The 10,058-nt window shown below is 36.2% G+C and overlaps 1 protein-coding gene across 1 annotated transcript; it reads left to right on the forward strand.

Moving 5' to 3' along the window:
- The first annotated feature begins 634 nt into the window (after positions 1–634).
- Positions 635–3,497, forward strand: LOC145113181 (uncharacterized). Its single transcript, XM_079049301.1, has 4 exons — positions 635–804; positions 907–1,402; positions 1,466–1,650; positions 3,419–3,497. The coding sequence occupies exons 1-4, from the start codon at positions 635–637 to the stop codon at positions 3,495–3,497; spliced, it is 930 nt and encodes a 309-aa protein (XP_078905427.1).
- Positions 3,498–10,058: the final 6,561 nt, after the last annotated feature.

Genomic DNA, 10,058 nt, shown 5'->3' on the forward strand with positions numbered 1-10,058 from the left:
CAAACTCTTGGAGTTTTGAGACTTTATTGTTGCACAATAAACCCTAGGGTATCCTCTCTCCTGTTATCTCTTGAAGTACTAACTTTAAAATACTCAAACTGATTCCAAAAAGCTTGAAAGTTAGCAAAAACAGTTCTGACTTCTATTGAAGTGAATGGTTGTATAGAATAGAAATTTCGGGTTGTCACATTTCTCACAGTTTACTTGGGTCTACTTTCTTCTAATGAAGTCTGAAACTGCTCAAGTAATGATCGATTTCATCAAGCACATAGAACTTAGTTTACGGAAGATTGTTCAAAAGATCAAGAGTGATAATGGCTCTGAATTTAAGAACCATGTTCTTGATTCATTCCTAACTAATCAAGGAATTTCGCATAATTTTCCATCTCCTTACATACCTCAAAAAAATGGTATTGTTGAAAAAAAGAATCGATCTCTTTGCGAAGCAGCAAGAACAATGCTCACATATGCGAATCTTCCACAGTATCTATGGGCTGAAGTAGTTTCGACAGCTTGTTTAACTCAAAATAGATCTTTTATTCATCTTCATTTTAACATAACCCCAAATGAAATCATTAACAATAGGAAACCAAATGTCAAATTTTTCCATGTTTTTGGTTGCAGGTGCTTTATCATGAATCTTAAAGATAACCTTTCAAATTTTCAAGCAAAGGCTGATGAAGGGATATTTTTAGGATATTCGCAAAATTTTGTTGCATATAGGGTGTTGAACAAGAGAACCAGGAAGATTGAAGAAACTTTTAATCTTACTTTTGATGATCATTATGTCAAAAGAGTCAAAAAGTGTTTTGAACAAAAGCCCATCATCAACGAAGAAAATGATGAATCTTAGATATCTAATTCCTTGGATTATGATTATGATTTAATTTTTGGTGTTCTTGATAGGGCAATCGATGCAGAAAGATATGCTGATGACAACCAAATTCCTGAAGTATCGAATCATTCGGATGATTCGACAATTACTCAGGATATTATTGATTCAGGTTCATCAACGAACTCTCCACTGACCAACGAAAGTCAGCTAGAATTACCAAATGGTCAAGTGGAGAGGGAGCACTTGAGTTCAACTAATGACGTTAAAGGTGAACATACTTTCGAGGGGGAGCATATTCAGATGAATGCTGATGTCGAGGGGGAGCAACATGGATCGTTGCCAAATACTTTAAATATTCAAACTGATGTATTTCATGATATAAATGATAATATGTCAAATATAGGTGAAGGTTCTGAAACGGATAAAATGTTCAAAGATGCACCTTTGGATTTTGATCCTGCATATCCACCAATGGACAAATGGACACGAAGTCATCCAAAAGAACAAGTTCTTGGTGATCCTCAAGCTAGAGTGTTGACTAGAGCTCAGCTTCGTGCAAAGAATGAGGTACTTAATGTTCATCAAGAATTTTGTATGTTCAATGTTTTTATTTCGAAAATTGAACCAAAGTCAATAAAGGTTGAAATGGAAGATCCTGATTGGATTGGTTCTATGCAATCTGAATTGGCTGAGTTCAAAATAAACAATGTTTGGAGGCTTGTTCCGAAACCTCAGGATGTATCAGTTATTGGCTTAAAATGGATTTTCAAAAATAAAAGTGATAAAGAAGGAAACATAGTGACAAATAAAGCCAGGCTAGTTGTTAAAGGATATTCGCAACAAGAAGGTATTGATTATGAAGAAATGTTTGCCCCTGTCGCAAGACTCGAGGTTGTTCGAATATTTTTAGCATATGCAGCACACAAGGACTTTGATGTCTATCAAATGGATGTTAAGTGTGTATTTCTCAATGGTGTCTTGGAAGAAATGGTGTATGCTGAACAACCGCTAGGTTTCGTAAGTACATAATACCCAGATCATTGCTATGTTTTAGATAAGGCTGTTTATGGTCTCAAACAAGCACCAAGAGCCTCATATGCCACTCTTACTGATTTCTTAAAATCATCGAAATTTAAAAAAGGATCTGTTGATCCCACTCTCTTTCGAAAGAAAGTTGGGAATCATCTCATGCTTGTTCAAATTTATGTTGATGATATTAATTTTGGCTCTATTGATCCTAATTTGTTGAGTGAGTTTGAAAAATATGATGAAAAGCAAGTTTGAGATGAGCATGATGGGGAAGATCAACAATGTTCTGGGATTAAATATTCGTCAAAGTAGAGAAGGAATTTTTATCAATCAAGAAAAGTATTCTCGCAATCTGCTTGAGAAGTTTGCAATGACGAATAGTTCAAAATTAATAATGCCTATGGTTGTGGGCACACGTCTTGGTCCTTCGTTAGATAGCCTGCAGTTGATCTCACAGTGTACAGGAGCATGATCGGTTCATTACTATACTTAACTACTAGTCGACCTGATATTATGTTTGTTGTTTGCAATTGTGCTAGGTATCTGTCGAATCCCATGGAACCTAATCTAACTCTTGTTAAGAATATATTTCGTTATCTTAAAGGCACAGTTTCGTTGGGTTTATGGTACCCTTCGAAAACAGGATTTTTCATACAGGCATTTTCTGATGCGGATCTTGGAGGTTGTCAACTTGATCGAAAAAGCACAAGTGGTGGATGTCAACTTTTGGATGGGAAGCTTGTTAGCTGGCAATCAAAGAAACAAACTTGTGTTTTGAGTTCCATGGCAAAAGCAGAATATGTTGCTGCTGCAGCTTGCACTTCTCAAATCATTTGGATTCAAAGTCAACTGTGTGATTATGCAATCAACATGAAAAAGATATTGTTGTATTGTGATTCACAAAGTGTTATTTTCATCTACCATAATCCAGTGCAACATTCGAAGACCAAACATATAGCTCTTCGCTATGAATTTATCAAAGATCACGTAGAAGATGGAAACATTGAGGTTCACTTTGTAAAAACAACAGATCAACTTGTTGATTTCTCTACTAAACCTTTGGATGAAAAGACTCTTGTTAGAATTTTGTCGGGCTTAGGCATGATTGATGCGAATGTTGTTCCCAGTCTGAATTCGTCATAAACTCACTATGCGTCGATATATCGCTGACTAAACCAGACGTTACTATTCACTGTTCAACGTTCGACTGGCTTCGATTTCGAATTTCCGCTGACCAGTTCAGAACACACTTTGTTCTCCATACACAAGGGTTGGGTTCTTGCATCCTTTCTTGTTGTCGATACTCCTTACTTTGTTAGTTCGGTAACATTTTCTTATTGTTTGTCATTTCTTTTCAAAAACAAAAATACCAAAAAGATTTTCTTATTTTTGTTAATTTTTTTTCAAAAAAAATACCAAAAAGATTTTCTTATTTTTTTAATTTCTTTTCAACACAAAAATACCAAAAAGATTTTATTATTTTTGTTGTTTCATTTCAAAAACCAAAATCCAATTTTGTTTTTTTGTTTTTATGGTTAATAAGATTTGGTGTAGCTTGCTATCGAAATCTTCTGGTGGAACTTGCTTTGCAGCTTTAGGGAAAGGTATTATTTCGATACTTTGCACTAGTTAGGTGTGTCTAGAAGCATGCTGCAACATGTTGTCCCAAGACTCCATGACTCAATGTGTTTCGAAGCCTTAATGGATCTCTTCTCATGAGGAATCCTTCCCAATCAGGCTATATTCATATTAGTCAATGAGCTACCTTACTCTTCTCATGTCAAGTTAAGAGTTTACTGCTTGGTCCACTTATAGGAGAGGTACACTTTGTTTCTTAAACCAATCTTTTTCATCATAAATTTCTTTCACGATCACACACAATGACATATATCCAAAAGATCTCTGGTTCAAACTTACCAGGATTTAGGTATATAACAAGTCTGTGTTAATGAACCTGATTCATGAGACCGTGATGATAGTGAAACCCAAAATTCCGAACTCTTTAAGGATTTGACGGTGAACTTTAAGTTCAAGATTTTAACGAAACATTTGTTTCTATACCACATTTTGATATTCAAAATCATATTCCTTCGTTGTGAGTGGTCTTGAAAAAATGTTCTTCACCCAAGACATTTTTTACCAAACAAGATCCAACATTTTCTTTTTCACGGAATATGATTTCTGTCTGAATATCACTTCGTTTCTTTGTCACTTATAATTGTCACTAACCTTACCTTGTCACTGTCTACACTGGTCACACAAGTACTTTTGATCATCACACACACACTTATTGTAAGTTGTGTTCATGATCAAAGTTTAGCCAACCAACGAAGCCTTGAAAAGAAGCCCTTCGATACACCTCTATGAGTATTCGATTGTAATTCACGAGAAACCACACAAGCTGTTTGACATCTCTCTTGATGTCGAACGAAGCGATCTTTGCCTGGGATCTTACTGCTTTTGTATCAATTGATTTTTGACATCACAAAACCAATTTTTTTTATTTTTGTTCTAATCTCATTTGTTAACACACTTTTTCATGCACCGAGATCCTTGAGGCTCTGAGTAATAACAACTCAGGTTGATGATTTCGAAACATTTGGCATATGACTTCGCTTCTAAACCCAAAAGCGAAAGAGCTCAACCTCCATTCCGAAGGTTAATTGACGGTTCCTATTCTCTTAGGGAATGCAAAAAGACTATTTGATGTGACGGTTTGGTTGTTTCACGATTTTCAAGGAAAAAGTGCTCATCACTTTTCAGACGTGACTACTTTTACGGCTACATGCCCGATTTCTAGAGGAACACGTGGCATGATCTTAATGCTCAACCGCTTCAAATTCAAACTTGGGGTTTACGTATAAAAGAGTTTTGGGGTCATCTCATTCCAACTTTATGCGATTCCGCTTAATTATTTCCGAATTGTCTTTCCTTATACGTCCTGTTCTTTCAAATACCTCCAACCCTAACAATGGCGGCTGTTAACATGAATGTTGATCCTTCTCAAACCACCGATGATGCCACATCTCAACCTCTTTTGAAGATTCAGAGTACTAATTACCGGGTTCAACCAAATGTTGATGTGTATCCTGAAGAACGGAAGATGATGATTGTTGCGTTGAATCACTCGATGTTATCTACTGTGATGTCGTCGTCTTTTTCTGTTCCGATGACATGGTTATCTCTTGTTGGCTCAACTGTTGTTTTTAACAAGACGAACAAGGTAGTTACCTTCCAACTTACAAATGATAAGAAGTACAAGTTATCAAAGAAGCAATTTGCCCAAATCTTGAACATTCCTAATGTCGAACCTTTTTATAAGGTCACCAATGAACAGGTTGTTCATATGTTTAATGAGATGGGTCATCAACCACCTCTTACCAGGATGAGTGATTTCAAGAAATCATCCCTCCCATGTATCTGAAATTTCCTCTTTGGCATTTTTCGTCGACGCTTGACTGGTCGAAGTGTTGGGTTGGATAAGGCGAAGGTTGAGGTATATGTTATGGTTGTTGGGTTATATTATGATATGCAAGTCGATTATGCAACTCAATTGTGGCAGGAGTTTGGAAATAGTATTTCTAACACCAATGTTGTGAATGGTGTATCATGTGCTCGTTACTGGAGTCTGATCTTGAAGTATGTATATGAAAAATAAGGTATCATGGTTCCAGAAGGTGATCCAACGGCTGATTTTGTATTGTATAAACATCCCAAGATAGTAGAGGATGATCATGTGGTTTTCCCAAATGTTGCAAGGATCCATGATGGTATGCTTTGAAAGGTTGATCCAGTTGATCCAGTTCTTGTGGCATATCTACAAACAATCAACCCTTCTATTGAAACAAGTGTTCTTCTTCCAAAAGGAATAGTCGATACTTCAAAACGTGGCAAGAATTCGAAGAAAGTTACCAAGACTAGTCCATCAAAGCCTGATCTTGTTCCTACTCAAAAGAAGGATACGAAGCCTGTTCCTATTCCAGATCCTAAAGAGCCTGAAAAGGAAGTTGTACCTTCGAAATCTGGGGTTCTCAAGAAGTTGAAGGAAATGGCACATAGACCTCGTCATTCTCCTGAAAGGCATCCTATTATCAAAACCGTTCCTGAGCCATCTATTTCTTCTCCTAAAGAGACTTTCGCATCAAAGATCAAGAAAATTCGCAAACCTCAGCTAATTCGAAATGGGGTGCTTATTAGGGAACTTCCTGCTCATGTTTCTCCATCATCCAAGAAACGGAGAGCTAGAGATACGGTGAAGAAAATCAACAAAAATAAAAAACAAGTGGAGGATAATTTGGATGAGGTTGTTGTCGAGACAGAGTTTGAAGATAGTGGTAAGTCTCAATATCCACTTTGTTATGATGATATCGACTTCGAATCATCTTAGAGGGGCTCTCCTGTTAAGTCGCATGTCAAGGCGACAGGAAGTCTTGGTGGCAATGTGGAAACATCTAATGTGGACCAAACCATCAATCTGGGTGATCATTCGCAACCATCCATCCCTGAGCAGACTTCGGTTATACCACCTGAAGTTTCTCTTGCCAAGTCCAATATGGAGGAGGTACGAACTTCAGGCATCACTACGAACATATCTGATATGGACACAAATGTCAATCAGGGTGATGAGATGTCGACTTCTAATGGCCAATGTAACTCGGATTCTATTGTTGTTTCATCTACTTTCGAAGCATCAGGTATTGATACAACCACTTCGTTACCACCATTTCATTCACCCCTTCCTACATCATTACCTCAATCCACAATTTCACCTACTTATTAACTCAATCTCAATCAACCAATCACATCTTTGTTTCCCTCCCAATCCACTGAAGAACCAAAATCCATTCCTGATGATAATATAGAAGATGGTGATGTTTGTGTTACTTTTGCTGACATACAATTCGATCCTGAAGAGGAGAACATTCCTGATCACGTGGTTATGTATGGTTAGAAATTTAAGATCCTCAATAGAAAGCTCAATTCTTTGTTGCAACTTCAAGGTAATGGTGGAAATGGACATCATGTTTCTAGGATAGAAGTCGATGTCATGCTTAAAGCTCAGGAGCTTAGGTTGAAAGAAGTGATGGATCGAATTGATAAGAACAATGAAATGCATGTGAAACATCAATCTGAATCGTTTAATCATGAAGGGAAATATTTGCGAGCAATTGCCAAAGAACGACACATTTTGTTTGTTGAATCTGTGAAGAAAGTTAGCGAGGATGTCAAGTTTACGATTGAATAGATTCGTCAGGAGATGACGAAGGAGGTTGTCAAGGTTGATCAGAACAATTCTACTCTTCATAACAAGATGGATATAGTTGTTGATCATAACATTCTACTCTTCAAGAACTACTTCAACAACCATGACTTCGAAGCCTTTAACTAAAGGTGTTGTTATTGGTTCATCTGTTAATGGATCAAGTTCAAAGCCAACTCAGTCAATAGAAGAACTAAAAGGAAAAGGAAAGGGTATCCTGATTGAACCAACTACAAAAGAGAAGAAGTTGGCTTTAGAACAAGAAATGGAGAAGTAAAGAAAAATTCAAAGTATTATTCGACAAAGAGAGAATGATCCTACTGGTCTTGATAAGGGTGATCCATCAAAACATTACAGCTATGAAATAATTGAAACTTCTGTTTTTAGTGGTGTTATGCATGAATTGGCTAAAGTTCCTAAAAGGATCTTTGATATCGAAAACACTGATTTTAATAAGTTGGATTTTCCTATCAACGAAATGATGCTCATTTATGCTCAATACCAAATTGTTGATAAGTTTGAAGATAAGGAAGAATATAAAAGATTGAAGCTCATATTTCATGATGTTCTTGGAAAAAGAGAAGAAGAGATTTGGTCTTTGGTGAAGATAGTGAAAGTTCTGAATATCTCAAAGGATGTTTTATTTGAAGGGGTATTACAAAATTACAGATTTCATGCTGTCCGAGCCAACAATGTTGCATTCGATTTTTCAGTAGCATATTTTTCGTTGATGAATGTCAATGATCTCATCAATGCTAAGATCTTCAAATGTACAGATGTTTTGAAGCTTCAGTTGACCAACAAAGAAAATTTTCTACTTGGATTTGCTCACATAAAGTTGTTCATAGACAATTACTATGATTGTCTTGCAATGACAGATGTGGAAATTACACTTACAATGGGAAAACAAATCTCCGTCCCACAGTCCTTGTTGAAAGGTGTCAAGAACTTGAAGAATTACGATGATGGTGAAATTTGTCTGAAACCCTTGGGAATTGTTTTTGTTGGAAAACATAAAAACAACAAGATTACAAAGTTCTTATTCAAGATTGAATATGTGGAAAGATATACAAACTCTCAGTATACGAATTTACTGGTTCGTATCAATAATTGCAAGAAGAATACAAAAGGTTATAAAGCTGAGGTTCGTAAATTGATTTTATGGTATATGGAAATATGAAGAGTTTTACATCAAGCGATCCAGATGCTAACGACTTAGGAATGGACATTGCTCACAAAGGGGGAGAATGTTGAGGTTGAAATTAGCTGTGAGGTGTCGAAGTGTCCTTAGTTATGTATTAGTGTCGAAGTCAGTATTGTATGTTTACATAAGGGGGCGTCTTAGTGTCGAAGCGTTATTGTATAAGCCCTTGTGTATTTTTTGTATGCTTCTGTAATCCCTGTAAATAGGTGATAGGTACTAGAGTTAGAGTAACTTTTGAGCCTTTGCTACTTTACTCTAAAATTTTCTCTGTATCTTTTCAGAAGCAATAATCGAGCCATCCTGAACTTATTTACCTTTCTGTGTTCATAATTCAATCCAATCTCTGATTACATTTCTTATACTCGAACTATAACAACTACAGTGTGATCTGGAATATTGTATTAAAAAATTGTCCTTGGGAACATGCATACTAAATTGCCTAATTAAGGATTCTTTTAATTGTAGCATAATAGATCATACGAAGCGGTTGTCACTACAACATATAGGCATGAACTCGGGTGGGAAGTCATGAACCAATTACAACATAGACCAGCTTGTGCAACTATATTTACACAATCATGTTTTGATGATAATATTCACATGCCGATGGGTGCAGAATGTCACCCTTTATTCTGTCACTATCTTATGTGCAAGGAATACACTAACTTACCTCCAGTTGACCTACATGGGCTTCTATTTTCAGTACAAAACTATCAAGTTTACTTCGATAGGAAAGCTTTCTGCCTGATTACCAGCTTGCGGTTCGGGACTATTTCCTTCTGAGTTCTGATATTGAACAGTTCAGAAAACGTGTATTTCCATTTGTGTCGGCTTCATGTTCGGTGAGAATGGCTGACCATATGCTTGTGTTCAGTGACTTACTTCAATAATTAGGTGATGTAGAAGCAGTGAGATTCCCCCTATTGTATATGCTAAAGAGGGGATTTTTAGCGAAATACCCTTGACAACCAGTTACTAATGAACGTCTTGAAATCGTCTCTAATTTAGACGAGTTTAACAGGTATATAATTACTTACTTACATTAGATCAGATGTTACACATACTTATTAAGTGCAATTGTTAACATAGGTACCCATGGGGCAGAGTGATATGGGATTTCACTTATAGATAGTTGGGTACTGTCTTTCATAAAAATGAGGAACATTGAATCCTACTGAGGCAAGAGTCAGCACTAGACAAACATATACTTTACAGATATCTATTTATGCATTTAAGGTATATCGACTATGTTTCATAATATTTTTAAGCAACAATTATTGTAAAATGTTGGTTACTTTTTTGATATATTAGTTTTGTATATTTAGATCATGGAGATATTTCCCAATAGTAATATAGATGGTTCCCTTATACGGGGTGTTATGCCTTGGGTAGTTGCATACCCTATGATTAGGCATTTACACACTCCTAACTGTGAACGTATTCTTGATGTTAGAAATGTATGTAGCTTAGTTCATCTTATAATCTATAAGTTGATATGAGAAAATAACATAAGATTAACCTTTATATATTGTTTTAGGCAGCGTCCCCCAACGAATTGTTGCCGCCTACTCAACAGGAGCGTGCTGCTTTGTGGTGAAGTGAGAGTGCCCCTTGGATTGATGTCGCAGATTATCCTGCTATTTGAGTTATGGTTATTTTAATGTGCATATTTTAAACAATTTCCTAACCACCATGAACTAAAAAAAGTTTATCGTGCCATGATCCAAATA

Source organism: Lactuca virosa, chromosome 5 (genome assembly GCF_052849685.1).
Source record: "Lactuca virosa cultivar CGN04683 chromosome 5, Lactuca_virosa_CGN04683_v6, whole genome shotgun sequence".
In the NCBI taxonomy this organism is placed as follows: Eukaryota; Viridiplantae; Streptophyta; class Magnoliopsida; order Asterales; family Asteraceae; genus Lactuca; species Lactuca virosa.

Coding starts and splice junctions, on each gene's coding strand:
- LOC145113181 (XM_079049301.1), top strand. CDS start 635: ATGAATCTTAAAGATAACCTTTCAAATTTTCAAGCAAAGGCTGATGAA. Junction 805..906: donor TATGTCAAAAGAGTCAAAAA/GTGTTTTGAACA, acceptor TGTTCTTGATAG/GGCAATCGATGCAGAAAGAT. Junction 1,651..3,418: donor ATAGTGACAAATAAAGCCAG/GCTAGTTGTTAA, acceptor GATTTGGTGTAG/CTTGCTATCGAAATCTTCTG.